This window comes from Cucurbita moschata, unplaced genomic scaffold (assembly GCF_002738365.1).
Source record: "Cucurbita moschata cultivar Rifu unplaced genomic scaffold, Cmos_1.0 Cmo_Scf00050, whole genome shotgun sequence".
Taxonomy (NCBI): domain Eukaryota; kingdom Viridiplantae; phylum Streptophyta; class Magnoliopsida; order Cucurbitales; family Cucurbitaceae; genus Cucurbita; species Cucurbita moschata.
The window spans coordinates 612,728-627,469 of record NW_019268566.1 but is presented as its reverse complement, the minus strand read 5'-3'; the positions used below and the strand labels follow the sequence as shown (position 1 = coordinate 627,469).

The window sequence follows — 14,742 nt, the reverse complement described above, 5'->3', positions numbered from 1 at the left end:
TTTTTTTAGAATTATGATTTTTTTTTTCATATTTTAATTTATTTTCAAAACTTTAATTTAAATTTAATTAAACCATATTCGAAACTCGATCATTTTAGTAAATAGTGCGTTTTTTATAATTTTATTTTATTTATTTAAAAAAAAAAACCATAAATATTTACTAATTATATTTCTGTCTCTAATTCTTTAAAAAATATAGAAACGAGAAAGATAAATGAAAAATAATAATTATCGAAATTTTTTATTTTTTTTATATTTCTAAAATTTGATTTGGTTTTGAAAATATGGATAGAAAATAAATAAATTTATATATTAAAATATTATTTATAAACTTATTTTTAAAATTAATTTTTTTTATTTTATATTTATGGAATGCGTAAATTTTAGAAAATGTTCATATAAAATGACGTATTAAATATAAAATTGGAATTTCAATACCATTCATTTAAAATTTAGACTTATTAAACAGTGGATAAACTTCTCCGATGACACGTGCACATGCGCCAAAGTGAGTGTATATATATGTGTATATATATATATATCAAGTCATTTGTGGAAAGACCTAGAGGGAAACTGGAGGTCTGGAATCCGATCGAGCAAAATTTCCCGCCCTTCTTTGTTACGTTACTGTTCAAACACATCGATTGAAGTTATAATCATTATACGATTCGAGTTTCAGAGCTCAGAGAATTATTGTAATCGGCTCTCGCATTTCGGCCATTGGTGCCCGGCTGCGGTTTCTCTAAATCTTCAACTTCGATTTCCTGCATTACTTTTGTGGTTTTTTTTTTTTTTTGGTCATGGATTCCTCGAAAGAAGAGGATGCTTCCGTTTTTCTTGATCGTTCTTCACGATTGACTAGAGGAAAGAGGTACTGGACTACTTGCCTATCTTCTATTATTATTATTTTCCTTGGAGATGGATTTGATTGTGAATTGGCAACGAACTGATGCAAGATGTTTCGAATTGATGTATTTATGAATGGGGTGTTTTTATTGGTTACAGGATGACCAAGTTGCTTGATGATGAACTTGAAGAAGACGAGCTGTTTTGGAATCAGGATGCACTTAAAGAGGTATTTTTAATGTAATCTAACTTTTTTTTTTCTTCTATAGGAACGATATGATTGATCACGTATATTTGCTTTTTGGGGGTTACTAGTGAAATCGTGATTATAGTTATGCAATGTGTTCCTCTGTTTCTCCATCATTTCTCATACGCGAGATTAATGTTCAAATATGAAAATTTCACTGAAACTGATCTTGTACACATCCACTTAGATGTAGTTACACAGTTGGATTTCCGTATTACAACGCCATGGTCTGGATGTCCTCCGTTAGATTGCTGCAATGTGTCCACTCAATTATGAATTTTGACTGAAACAAATATCCTTTCTGAACGTATTCATCTTCAAAATTCGTTACAGGATGAGGTTGATGACGAATATGAAGAAGAACCTGAGGTTGCTGATGAATTTGATAGCGATTTCAATGAAGATGTGAGTTATGTTTCAGTTCCTTTTCACGACTTATTCTGGTCAACCATAAACTGTTTTTCATAACATGGCTACTTCTTATGAACAGGAGTCTGAACCAGAAGAAGAAGCCGAGAATGAAGCAGATGAGAGGTTTGCACTTCTCTGTAGTGCTTGGATGTTGGATATAATATTTATATTTTCTGTTTTAAAATTGAGTTTTTTTTTTCTTTCTAGAACACAAACGAAAAAGCGATTAATATTTCCTGGAAAGACACCTTCTAAGAACAAGAATAAAAAGAGAGTTGTTTCTAAAATTGAGAAATCTTCCAAAGATGAAGCATCGACCGATCAATCTACGCCTCCTGAACATCATGATACTCCAGATGATACTGAAGTTGAGAGAACGGTGAGGAAATCCACTAGAACTTCAGTTATTGTTAGGCAAGCTGAGAGGGATGCTATTCGTGCAGCTTTGCAAGCCACTATGAAGGTGACTCTTGAATACTTGAGACTTTTCATTTGTAGGATGTAGACCAAACTGTTGTTTGTTAGAGTAGTTTGGGTTTTTCTTGAAGGCAGTTTCTTGATTGAATATGGTGATACTATTATGATGTGGAAACTTCTATTTGGGTTCACATATCCTTCAACTACACTCTTATCAAAAAATATCCTTCAATTACATGAAAATTATTTGTCATCCTATACATTATGTAGTCATTTATTGTGCCATGTCAGACCATTCATTTGAATCTATAGATCCATTCTGTGTTTAAGAGATGAGGGGAAATGAAAAAAAAAACATGCAGAAATAACTATAAAAAAAACGAAAATTTTAAGACAGAAGCATCTGAGTTCTATTTAGTTTGTTTTGGAGTAACTTTGAATTTTATGACACGCAAAATTTGGTTCTCCATTTGTTTGTTTGGTTTTAATAGTGTTTGGGTATATAAAAAGAAAACTCTTTTTTTTTTGGTTGGATAATGTATTCTCCTAAAAGAGTTACTGGACTGGTTTTACTATTTTGATGTATAATGTATTCTCCTAAAAGAGTTACTGGACTGGTTTTACTATTTTGATGGTTTTACTATTTTGATGTATGGACTTCAGGTCGTAAGGTCTAGAACTGCTGCTCTTCGTACAAGTGAATATCTTTTTTTTTTAGAGATAAGACAACTGACACTGTATTCAGGAGAGTAAGAAATCAGTATGGTAGATAAGATGTCCACCAATTTTGTTAATAAAAACTTCATTTTTCAATAACTATTAAAGAGAATCCACCTTATAGAAGTGAGAAATCTAGCATCTAGCTAACTTCCAGATGTCTTCTAAATGTTTAGTTTTTTCCTTGAAGAGGGATGCTTTGCTTTCCTCTAATCCAAATCTTCTATATGCAAGCCTTAACATCCATATCAACATTGTCCTATTTGTGTGGTTCTAATTATTTATCGCACATTTTTTCCTGCTTTCTCAAAAAGTTCCTTTCCTGCTTCCTCAAAAAGTTCATTTCCTGCTTCTTTTCCTTCAATGTTCAATTTTGTTCTAGTGTTTCCATCAAACAATTTTCTCAAAATGACTGTTTTTAGTATTAGAAATGAGTGAGACTGTATTCTTTCGTGTCCACCAGCCAATCAAGAGGAAAAATCCAGGTGAGGAGAAGAAGATGAGTCAGGAAGACATGCTTCTTGAAGCTGCTCAAACAGGTGAAACTGATGGTTAACGTTTGCTGTTGTAAGTTGCAACACTGGGTGGATACTTGAATGTATCTTCTCTTCTTTTTTTTTTTTCTTGAATTAATATTTTAACCTTCCATATTCAAGAAATCATGAACTTGAGGAATTTGGAGCGTGTTTTGGCAAGGGAAGAAGAAGTCAAAAAGAGAGCAATTGTACAGAAAGCTGTGTACAATGGTCCACGGATACAATATTTGTCAAGAAATGGTACCATCTGAAGTGTGACTGAAAATTGTGTTCTTTCAGAAAAGAACTTATCCATGTTTGGAATTAAGTTATATTGGTGTATTTTGTTGCAGGTTGCTCATATCTAGAGTTCAGTAAAGGATCGTCATTTCAGGCAGAGCTTTCAACCACATCAGTTCCATGTAATTAATTACTTGTACATAATCATCCACCCAATATTTTTTTGAACAAGTAATCTCCGAGACTAATGCTCAAATATACAAACACCAAAAGGAGACAAAAGGAAAATAAAGTGCATAATTAATGGAAGGTAAAAGGAGAACAAAAGGAATAATCGATGAAAGATAAATACTTCCTAATTCATACAAATACAGATGCTTCTATAAATTCTCAAAACTCTTTTGTTACAAATCTTGAAATAATAGCCTTCATTGCATATTTTTGTTACAATGAATCCTCAAACGCTGTTAGCTCAGCAAAATTTGGCCAGCGTCCTACTTCCTTGTGTTTACAGGACCTTTTTCATTCTTCCAAATTTGTTTCCTGTTAATAAGGAAAAGAAAATGGATCTTGTTCTTATCAGTACCTTGTCCCCGAAATTGAAGTGCCCTCTCGTCCATTGGTTCCTCTCTTTCGGTAACTTCTCAAATTTTCAAGAGTAAGACTTCTTATGAGAAAAACTGTTATTTCCTCTTTACTAAAGTATAAAAACAATGAGTTAAACAAATGGATCTGATTTACTTCCGAGAGCTATTGTCCCTTGGGATGTGCCTTTAAGGTATCAAATTCATTCCATTAAGTTTTTAGTTCTTTTCCTCTTCCTTTGTATTTGAAGAATATGCAGGTTCTGATCTTGCCTTGATCTGTTTCATCTGTAATGCTTATAATTATTGGTTGCTTTTTTCTTCCCTTTTTCTTTCTAGATCCAGAGAAAGCCGTATGTGTGATTACAGGTTTGCGTGCGAGGTAAGATCTCATTGCCATTAGTTTCTTCTAATGTTTGGTTCTTGTCCTCGTGTGCCTGAGAGATAGTTTAAATGATTGTTCTGATGTTCTTTTAATCTGAAAAAATAACCCTTCAAGTGCTTCATGAAATACCACAACGTTTTTTGTTAGACCGGTTCAATTGTTCGCAGTCTAAAGGCAACATGGTTCAATTCCTTAAAATTTAGGCTATGATGGAAACTGGAGAGATCAGAAAAGGTTATATCATTGTTCTTTTAAATAGTAAAGTGCATGAGGTGCAATCCTCGGAGCTTTAACACAGGGCAGAAAGAGGGTTACCTTATGCTACTTAAGAAGCTTGTAATTCTGCAGGGTATTGCTCCTAAGAACTGTACGAAGAATAGTATCAAGAACTTGACAATTCTGCAATTATTACTCTCTTGTAATTACTGCCTTTTATGCTGCAGGTATCGTGACCCAAAAACTGGGTTGCCTTATGCAACGAAAGAAGCTTTTAAGACAATCCGTGAACGGTACAGCTCTTCTTTGCTTAATTATTGGGTTTTGATTTCTTCATTATATTATAGCTGAGTTTGTATACTTCTCACTTCACTTCATTTTCTTTAAGTCTGTTTAATTCTTCTTAAAAAAATTATTCACTACATTATATGCCAATATTGTGTATAACCGAGACATGAAAACGTTGAATAGAGGGTGACTGATGATAAAAGTTCAGAAAAGACTGTTAATTCATTTTTGCCTGCTACATCATCAATTTCCGATGCTCCATTATGGTGTCGCTGGTATCGGCATTCCCTAAGTTTGTGTACATCCAGGAACGAAACCTATTTGACTTACAGATCAAACATAATTACAAGTAATTTATAACCATACCCTTAATGAGCGTACATCAATTCTCTTTCTCATAAGAAGAAAACTCGAATTTTAAATCAGGCTCATCAAGAGGGTAATAAGTGGCCAAAGTATAAAACAGTATCGACATTTGTGATTTTGGGAATAGGTCAATGACAGGAACACTTAGTTCTACTCTTTTGAGTACCCAAAATGGCCCAATCATCTTCTTCTTAAGTTATTATAGAGCATGGAATCTGTGCTTTTAATAGATGGTAGTTCAGAGTCTTGGTAACTGGTAACCTGTTTCCTCTAGGTGTCTCTGTGACCATGGCAATTCAGAGGTTAATATTATGAAAAAAAATGAAAGAGTTGCTCAACTCTTCCAATTATCTGCACTGAATTGTAGAGTAGATGGTCTTTAAGACTCCTGCTTTACTGGATTATCTCAAATTTAGCGTCTTCCTTCAATCAGAATAATAGCTCGCTAATTGTTGATATGATGCAGATTTGCGGATGATGGAATGGGAGCCAAGGAAATGGACATGGGATATTTATTTGCTTCTCTTTCTGGTAAAGGGTTTTCAGCAAGGCGGAAGAGATCAACGCCGCAAAATAAAAATGAAATTTCCTACTTGCGCCCCTTTTCTCGTTTTCGCCAAATTCCAGCATTTGATTCTGATCTTTCCGATTAGTTCGTTAAGGTAATATAGTAAATTCTCTTATGGCTAAATTTTGTATTGTCTATTCCGCCATTCCATGTTCATTAACTAATATCATTATTATTTTGAATAACCATAGTTTGTTGTTCTGGATGGGCGGGAAGGGAGAGGATTCAGTATTTTGATTTGGATACTGAAGACATTGGCTCTGGTTACCTTGGGATTTCCCTACTCCATAGGTTTCACGTCAAGAGAATTTCAGAACTTTATGTCTGCAGTTTTTAGGGATCTTTCTGGGCGTGCACTTTGTGGTGTTAGCAGTTCTTACAACAGTTAACCATCTCTATTCATTAGCTGACCCTTGTTCTGCTACCATTGCAAGGCAGGTTCTTCTTACAGACATGGCCATCTATTGGACGAAATGTTCTTGACAGAGCTTTCAGATGTGTTCTTGATGAATCTGTATTTTCGGGGTAAATTGTCGTGCCCTACAGCCATTCTTGAGGAGTGACTTTCTCAAATACTGTTCTTATCATACTGTATTTGCGTTGGTGGTGGTTAGATTTTGTATCCAATTCTCTGTAATCGTGTTAAGGTGCCATTGTCACATGGATTCTGATATATTTTGAAAATGAGATTAAGAAGAATCACGAGTAGATTGTTTCATAGTGACTTTCATTAGAAAAAATGTGTTCTGAATTTTTCAGAGACTAGAGGGGCTGCGAGAAATGAGTGTAAAAGGAATATTGACGAAGCAGGCAAAGCTATATCGAATTGATCGGGTCATGTAAGGACAAGTTTCGTTTGTTAGAGGCAGCCTCAGCTGCATACATCACTGCACTTTCATTTGAACTTTCACTTGACACCTGCACTTTCACTTGACACTTATCGTGATGATGGCTCATCTCGTTTTCACTTGACACCTGCACTTTCATTTGAACTTTCTCTTGATACCTGCCCTTTCATTTGAACTTTCACTTGACACCTATGACGGCTCATCTCGTCATGACCTCTTGAATTCTCAAAACTTTTGTTCCTCCATCCCCACAGGGGCAGAGAATCCATCACTATCTTAGCCATGCTACCGGAGGCTCTGGAGAAGTCGGAACATGTGTCTCCTAAGTGAAGTTTTTTATTTCTCCTAATTAAGTAGTCATTCTAAAGTAAAGGTACCAAAATTAAACAGCTTACAGTTTGGAACCAAAATGGTATTTAAAAACAAAAATATATGAGCCACGAGATGATCATCTAAAAAATACATATGAATAAGAAATCAGAAGAGGCAACATCTATGAAATCTGCGTTGTGTTTGATATTGCCTAAAAACAGATCTCTAATCATTTCAAAATTGAACTCAGAACTCAGGTTTGCACATAAGGGAAAAAAAGGATACTAAATTTAAAGGCCAAACACTATAGCGATTTGAATTTCAACGGATAACATATGGGCACAGTTAAAAACTTGAAACCATTTACTTCTTCTCTTCCTTCTCTGCCTCGGCAGCCCTCTTCAACCGAGCACCGACATGGCGGGCATTCGTTCTCTCAATACGAAGCTTGTCATAAGCCTTGAAGGATTTCAAGTCTTCTGTGATCTTCACAAGCTCAACTGATGGCTTCTCAAGTCCAATTGACATGTAAGGGCCCTGGACCTGTGTGGCAGTTGCTAGTTCCTCAGGAGTAGAGTCGCCAGCCTACAACAACAGATAATGTAAATGAATCAGAGACGAGGCATTAACAAATGAATTGTATTGCTTTGGCAGTAGGAGCATGGAGACTACCTTGAACTTGCGGGCGCGTCGTGGGAAAACGACCACCTTGGCCTTGTAAGTCTTCAACCTCTGTACATTGGCTTGAAGACTCTCCAAGGAACGATTTCTGCGACGATGATCGACTGCAATGCCAATTGTTGGTGCATATTTCTTCGGAATTCCAGCTGCCTGGTTTTATGAAAAAATTGTCAATCATCTTGATGGGTAGCAACCAATGAATCATCTCTATAGAATCCAAACAATATCATTAAACTTGCAAACGTGTTCTTGAATATTACTTACTCTAGTACACTCCAAAAAGAGATAAACATTCATAGACATTCACAACCGTATAGATGCATCAACAAATGAAGATGCTTTGAAACATTCCATTTGTCCAAATATAAAACAACAGCCAAAATAAACTGAGTTAAATATGCTCAAATCATCGAAAAAACTCCAAAATCAGAAAAATAATCCCACCTTCAACTCTTCCAAAGAGAAGCCTCTACCAGCCCTCACTTTCATGTTATACTTCAACGTCTGTCCATGAACAATAGGCCGAAGAGGTCCAGCAGTCGGCCTAGGGAAATTCTTCACAGCCTTTTCTTGACGGGCTAGCGAAGATTAACAGAAGAACAATCAAAATCTGTTAGAACAATACACTACAATACAATATATAGCCATGGATGACCTAGCAGAAAACACAGGGCCTCACCATTCCTTCTCCTTGTTTTGCGAGCAGGCTGGTTGAACCAAGTTCTAACATAATTTTGCCAGTGCTTCCTAAAGTGCCCACTGGGGATAACATTGTTATGCTTCATGGCTTACCTGCTCAATAATTTAAGTAATCCAAACCAAAGAAAGAATCTTCACTTATGTTATGTATGTCACAAAAATTGGCAGCAGATAAATTTCGTTAATACACTGACATACATATATATCGAACTTAGTTGGAAGTAAAACCCTAACCAGAAACGATCGAAAAAATAAAACCAAATCCCTCGAAGAAACACCACAATCGGACACGATGTCGCCACAATTCATAGAACATCAAGAAAATACAGAAAGAATAAAAGGAAACCCAACGATCCTAATAAACAGCTTGAGAAGGACTGGTAAATGGGGAACTAAAACCCTAATCTAACATCGCATAGTATTCCGAAAACGAAGATCAAATTAAAGTCAGCAGATGAACGTAACACAGAGGAAATTGAAATTGAAATTGAAATTGAAATGAAAATGAACCTTTTTCTTTTCCTCTCTGCGCCCCCTTCTGCGATTCCAATCCTTCGTTCCAAATTTGGCTGCTAAAATTTGATATATAGCGGCCATTGACAAAAGCCCTAGGGATTCCCCTTCCGGTTCTGTTGGACCGGGTTGGTTATTTCTTGTACAAATTTCCAGATTTATTGGGCCGGATTGCAATTTCACGGTTTTTTTTTTAATTAATCCAAGGATTAATTTAATTTAATTGAAAATTTAGGTTAATCGAATAATCTCACCAAGTTTAGCACCAAGCGGACTGTTAGCTAGTGTTTATCACCCTACGGGAATCGAGTATGGTATAGATCAACCGGAAGAGGTATGCATAAAAGTATTTACCACAAGAATAAATCCTAAAATTCCGTCTATTTTTTGAGTTTGGAAAAATGCGGGTTTTCTAAAAAGGAAATCTTATGATAGGTTGGGAATTTCTTATGATAATCATCCACGTCTACATGACTGAAAGTTGGGTAGGATGACCCTTACGTAAGGATTATATTGGTAATTTCGATTGAAATCAATTAGGTTAAATTACCAATCCGGTCATTATGTATAAGTTAATGTTCGTTGTCCTAACTCAACCATGATTCTATGATTTTCAATATAGTCTCTTGATGTAGGTTTCACGTCATTTCATTTCCTATTCGCATAGCAAAAACACATAGATCCTATTTAATATCGACATAGATCCTATTTAATAACGACTTGTTCTTAGTTTTTAGAGTTTGAAAATTAAGTTTATTCTCTAGCCCGTCTTCTTAGAAATACAAGAACCCGATTGAAAATCCACTGTGCACGTAAAGGTTAAGCTCAAGAACACCGCCTTTTAAAAGAACAAATGAGATAACATGAAGGAGTAGAGAATAGAATATTGAAGATTTTATGTCGTATTGCAATATGAAGAAGGTATTTATAAAATAAAAATTAATCAAGTAATTTAGTAATTAAATTATAAACTTATGATCTCACTTTTAAATTCGTTTTTTAATTCAAAATTTAATTTATAAGAAAACCCATTTAAAATCTCACCCTAAAAAACATATACATTAAAAATAAATAAATAAACAAATAATAATAATAATTATTATAAAGAAGAAGAAAAAAATAATGGAAAAGGGTCCATTTGTTAAATGTTGTGTGCATAATATTTCCTTCTCTCTTATTGATCTCGCAGCATCCAGCGCTAATACAAAGTATACCAAAAATAGCTTGTACATGAAGAAAATTGATGGTTGGCTAATAGTTACTTCTTCAATCAACCAACTCAATGAAATTTGAATAAAAAGAAAGTTAAGGCATGTACCTCATGACCTTGCATTTGGTAGCTCCAATTCTATAAACCTGGAATCGATTCGAGGTTGTACTTCTGAGACCGAGCAGCTTCGACTTCCTCGCTATCTTCCACATTTGGTTTCTTCATGGTGTCGAGTGTGTTTATATAAGAGTGTGAAACATCTCGACTGGAAGATATGCCAGAATTGCTGATTCTGCTCGCGAGGAAGCGACGAATCAGACCTCGGAGGAATGGAGCCATGGTATCTGGCTCATATTCTAAGTAATACATGAGTCCTCCCATACAAATTGAGAACAGGAAGACCTGGCTCATATTACCAAAACAAAGGAAAAGTGTTAGAAATTTAACAGAACATCATAGGTATCAGATTGTTTACGATCCTAATACACTGTAGAGATTTTGTAGAACTCCTCCACACAAATATAGAAACTATTTTGGAAACGAGTATCTCGATATACGTGGCAATAATTAGATTTCAAGCGTGACATTGTCAGTTATTCTAGGCCATTAACATATGAGGAAGTATATTGCTGGATGGAATCACGATTCTCCACAAAGATATGATATTGTCCACTTTGAGCATAAGCTCTCGTGGCTTTGCTTTGGGCTTCCCCAAAAGACCTCATACCAATGGAGATAGTATTATTTACTTATAAACCTATGATCTTCCACTAAATTAACTAAATTAACCAACGTGGGACTCACTCCCAATCATCCTCAACATATTTAAGATCAGGACATAGATAGACGTGAGTAACTGATGCGCACTCCAAACAGTTAACTTTTAAGTTTTAACGATTACATTTGATTTTGAAGTAATCATACCTCAGCGTTTTTTATGTTTGGAACCAGGTGGCGGTTGACCAAAATATACCACCAAGAATCAGCTGCACGCGGAAGAACATAGAGAGCTAGTTCAGATCGTCTTCCCTTCTTCTCTAAAAGAACTGAAAGGGCAGATATTCCACCGGCAACCCAATATACGAGTTTGTGGTCTTTGGTTGCAACTTTCCTATGCAAACAAATGACCGCCTAGCATCATCCCAAATACTTCAGAACGTTATCTTACAGACTTCAACTGATATTAACGTGAATACAGATCAGAAAAACATTGACCTGAAAAATCCCAACAAAGGCAGATAAAAAACTTGTCGAGCGAACTGCACCTTTGACAGCAAGCCAACAGGTACGACCCGGAGCATCCATGAACTGCAAAAGCATGAATTATGATAACTAGAAACGAGAACTTAATGGAAAAAAAAAATCTCAGCAAAAAATACAGGGGATAACAACTATCTAATCATTTTAGTAAAAGACAAGAATCTTCTTAATATATATATAACTATGCACGTATCAAATAATAAGAGGCTTTTGTAACTACTTGGTTTTTGTACATCTTTCTCATGTACGTGTCATAGTTTTAATGGAAAGACCTCTGTTTCCTAGTGAAGGAAAAAGAAGGGAAACTACCAATTCTAAACAATGGCAGCTCTAACCAAGGAACACAATTTTGGTGGGCCAATCCTGGTAGAAGAAAATTTTAGGGAGAACTTACTTTCTGCAGGTGCAAAACAACGAATGGTACAAATGTCAAAGAGAAGTAAAGAGGAAATGTCTTCTTGAATGTGGCTGATGCTGCCTGCGTATTGTGAGCCATGCACGAATTCGTGTCCGGATGGATTATACTACATGGAATAATGGAAGGAAATTCATCTAGATTTCCATAGCCAGATTTCTGCCTATCTGACAAGTAAGAAGAAAGTGAAGCACCATCCACAGGATGGCCTCTACAACTATCTCGTACAGCCTTGTAGACAGGTTCCGCAACTGGCCCTGTAATCTGAATGAAGTCCAGATATGCTTTTGGCAAGCTCTCCGGACGCATTACAAAGGAATACATAACCTGTAACAAATAGTTAATCACTAGTATGAGGTTATCACAATTATATAAATTCTATGCCAGAAACATCATAAGGGCAGAGATGAATCCCATAGTTCTTTTAATCAAGAAATAGAAATTCCGCAAATCAACCATAGAAGCTTACAAAAACAGCACCAGTAGTGTTGGAGGGACTAGGAGATACACATATACTATATATATAGATAGATAGATAGATATTTGGTTGATATAAAAGAGATCAAGATAGATATTTGGTTGATATAAAAGAGATCTTTTATTGAGAAAATGGGAAACACAAAGGTACACAAAAAGATAGACCAGCATCAACAAGGGCCAACAAAGGAAGTAGAATTAAAAGAGGCCCAACTGTTGATGATTCAAACGGGATTAATAGTAATACAAATAATGTAAAAGGCAAAAGCCTAAGCGGAAACATCTGCACGAGTACGATCACATGATAAAAATAAAAATTAAAAAAAATAAAAAATAAGAACTTTTTATTCCTCCCCAATCAAATGCTCCACAAAAAATAGAAAGCAGAGAACCCATACAGCTTTAAACTACCTGTGCACATGCCATGGCAAAAAGAAGAGAATCACCATGTCTCCAGTGACTTCCCCAGAAGTGGAACTTGTTCTTGGATTTTGCAGAATTATAGGCACACTAATTTTAGGAAGAAAATGAAGAAAGTAAAAAGAAATACCTAGTCAGATAGAATTATAAAGATAAAGATAGAGAGCCAAAGAAAAGGGAGAAAGAAAGCTACATCTCAACGGTAAACTTGTGTGCTTTGTACCTGTGCAAGTCTAGCCATAAGATATAAAGCAAGAGTACGCCTCCGGTTTGAGCCATCTAATGCTAAAACAGACAGACCAGCCACTGAACCTGCTAAAATTCTGCTCATCATCCATTAAAAAGAAGAAAATGAAACACAAACAGAATCATGAAGACGTGAAAGTTGATGCTACAATGGATTGGAGACTTACACGTTTAACGATGTCTCTTTCTTTCTACACTTTCTTAGCAAGCATCTAAGGGCATGATAAGACCCAGTAAAACCACCAAAGAGTAAACCAACACGACATGCCTCTTCTCTCACTATCAAGTCTTTCTCTGAGACAAGTTGCTACAGAAAAGTGTTCCGGAGGAAAAATCTAATCAAGTACATGAAAAAAAATGGAGAGAACAATATATCCTCAAAGAACTAAATTATTAAATAGATGTGAGAGGCAGCAGAAAGTTAAACACATTACATAAAGATTAACCTTCCAAGTTTTGCCCCTCTAGTATGAAAGCGCTACCTTTCTTTTAACTTCCATCACGACTCCTATCTTGTTGTACTTATCTATCAAAAAAGCATAATTTTCCCACCTCTCTAAGAATTTTTGTACTTCTAAATAGATCGAGCCAATTTATAAAACCGTCACAAAAAACGAGATATAACGTCTCTTTCATACTCAAAAAGTCTAGCTCGACTTTTACAGGGCGTTGTTAGGAGGAAAAAAAAGTGCAGAGAATTCATAGAAGAGAGAACCATTGTTGTAAGATGTTCTTTCATTTGAAAAAAAATGAACCAATACAAACACATAACAACGCAGTCGGACATAAATCACTTGTGGGGGAAAAAAGTTAAATCCTAATATGGAAAAAAATGGAGGTAAACAAATGACAACCCTCTTTACTTCGATCTTGATTGTTCCTATTGGAAATATTCTTTTAATCCCTGAAAAATTCATCCCATTTCGTTTTCACTCACCTCCAATAAGAACTCATTCCCAACAAACATGGTGAAGAATACAATTCAACGAAAAAGAACTATAATAATCTCCATCAAATGCATTAACCTAAACAAACAGTCACATGGCAGCCATAAGAAACAACTATATTGATCATAAAAACAATAATAAAGGGAGAAAACCGTGAATCCAACAATCTTTTCCAGCCCTGATTCAAAACTTCAATCGGCGATCTCACAAAACAAGAAGGAATACCGGAATCAACAATTTAAAAACACGAATGACATCAAACAAAACGAACCTTGAGATCAAGAATAGAGGAATAGGACTGCCTCCGCGCGAGCTTGAAAGCACGGAGAAGTATACCAATGCCAACTCTAACACCATAAGAGAGAAGGAAGGTCTGGCAGAGGTTACCAATGGCATTAGCCACACAAGAGGACTCATAAGCAGCATGTTCACACGTCGGGGGCCGCTCCCGGGTCTGGTGATGATGAGATCCACATGCCGCAACTTTCCGCTGCCTACGTTGAAGCTCCTCAATAGCTTCCCGGAGCTGGTCCTCCGCCTCACGGAGACGGTTCTCGGCCTCCGAATTCTGGATGGTGCTGGTGCTCCTGTTCAGAGACGGCGATGAGGGAGAGGAAAAAGGGGGGAAAGAGGAAGAGGAAGAGGAAGAATAAGAAGAGGATGGCATTTTGCGATGTGGAGAAAGGGAAATGGGGGCATCTGAGGAAGAGAGAAGGAGGAATTACGAGAGATCGGAGATGGAGGAGAGGGATGCGAAGGAAGATGAGAAAGAGAACGGTGGAAATGGTGGAAATGGTGGAAATGGCGGAAACTAAGCCATTGGTGGTTGAGGAAGACGAGGAAGAAGGATCCGTTAGACAGTTGGGGGGGAAAAAGGCAGGAGAGAAGGCTTAGACGGGGGGGGGGGGGGGGGG

The 14,742-nt window shown here is 36.2% G+C and overlaps 3 protein-coding genes across 4 annotated transcripts; 1 reads left to right on the top strand and 2 right to left on the bottom strand.

Moving 5' to 3' along the window:
* The first annotated feature begins 560 nt into the window (after positions 1 to 560).
* LOC111435683 (SWR1 complex subunit 2) lies at positions 561 to 6,508 on the top strand. 2 transcript variants are annotated; one of them, XM_023073150.1, is made up of 12 exons: positions 561 to 871; positions 1,006 to 1,075; positions 1,427 to 1,498; positions 1,584 to 1,627; positions 1,712 to 1,967; positions 3,102 to 3,177; positions 3,295 to 3,414; positions 3,507 to 3,575; positions 4,317 to 4,359; positions 4,806 to 4,871; positions 5,699 to 5,885; positions 5,992 to 6,508. In XM_023073150.1, exons 1-11 carry the CDS (start codon positions 801 to 803, stop codon positions 5,883 to 5,885), a joined length of 1,074 nt encoding a protein of 357 aa, XP_022928918.1. In that variant the 5' UTR covers positions 561 to 800; the 3' UTR covers positions 5,992 to 6,508. The 2 variants fall into 2 exon arrangements, with proteins under 2 accessions (XP_022928918.1, XP_022928919.1); XM_023073151.1 differs by having other exon boundaries at positions 5,699 to 5,894.
* A 585-nt stretch (positions 6,509 to 7,093) lies between these two features.
* Positions 7,094 to 8,989, bottom strand: LOC111435822 (60S ribosomal protein L13-3-like). Its single transcript, XM_023073387.1, has 5 exons — positions 8,851 to 8,989; positions 8,321 to 8,433; positions 8,086 to 8,219; positions 7,633 to 7,791; positions 7,094 to 7,545 (listed from the first exon to the last, which is right to left on the bottom strand). Exons 2-5 carry the CDS (start codon positions 8,424 to 8,426, stop codon positions 7,324 to 7,326), a joined length of 621 nt encoding a protein of 206 aa, XP_022929155.1. The 5' UTR covers positions 8,427 to 8,433; positions 8,851 to 8,989; the 3' UTR covers positions 7,094 to 7,323.
* Positions 8,990 to 9,925: 936 nt separating this feature from the next.
* On the bottom strand, positions 9,926 to 14,717 carry LOC111435600. The gene is made up of 9 exons (XM_023073010.1): positions 14,100 to 14,717; positions 13,049 to 13,188; positions 12,859 to 12,958; positions 12,627 to 12,725; positions 11,718 to 12,065; positions 11,279 to 11,371; positions 10,988 to 11,194; positions 10,172 to 10,465; positions 9,926 to 10,051 (listed from the first exon to the last, which is right to left on the bottom strand). Exons 1-8 carry the CDS (start codon positions 14,493 to 14,495, stop codon positions 10,202 to 10,204), a joined length of 1,647 nt encoding a protein of 548 aa, XP_022928778.1. The 5' UTR covers positions 14,496 to 14,717; the 3' UTR covers positions 9,926 to 10,051; positions 10,172 to 10,201.
* Between the last annotated feature and the right edge of the window lie 25 nt (positions 14,718 to 14,742).

Excerpts from the sequence above, each read along its gene's own strand:
- LOC111435822 (XM_023073387.1), bottom strand. The coding sequence starts at position 8,426 with ATGAAGCATAACAATGTTATCCCCAGTGGGCACTTTAGGAAGCACTGG. Across the intron at positions 8,220-8,320 it reads CAAAACAAGGAGAAGGAATG|CCCGTCAAGAAAAGGCTGTG; the intron begins GTGAGGCCCTGT and ends AATCTTCGCTAG. Across the intron at positions 7,792-8,085 it reads TCTCTTTGGAAGAGTTGAAG|GCAGCTGGAATTCCGAAGAA; the intron begins GTGGGATTATTT and ends TCATAAAACCAG.
- LOC111435683 (XM_023073150.1), top strand. The coding sequence starts at position 801 with ATGGATTCCTCGAAAGAAGAGGATGCTTCCGTTTTTCTTGATCGTTCT. Across the intron at positions 872-1,005 it reads CGATTGACTAGAGGAAAGAG|GATGACCAAGTTGCTTGATG; the intron begins GTACTGGACTAC and ends TATTGGTTACAG. Across the intron at positions 3,576-4,316 it reads TTCAACCACATCAGTTCCAT|ATCCAGAGAAAGCCGTATGT; the intron begins GTAATTAATTAC and ends TTTTCTTTCTAG.
- LOC111435600 (XM_023073010.1), bottom strand. The coding sequence starts at position 14,495 with ATGCCATCCTCTTCTTATTCTTCCTCTTCCTCTTCCTCTTTCCCCCCT. Across the intron at positions 13,189-14,099 it reads CCTCTATTCTTGATCTCAAG|CAACTTGTCTCAGAGAAAGA; the intron begins GTTCGTTTTGTT and ends ACTTTTCTGTAG. Across the intron at positions 11,195-11,278 it reads CCTTTGTTGGGATTTTTCAG|GCGGTCATTTGTTTGCATAG; the intron begins GTCAATGTTTTT and ends GGATGATGCTAG.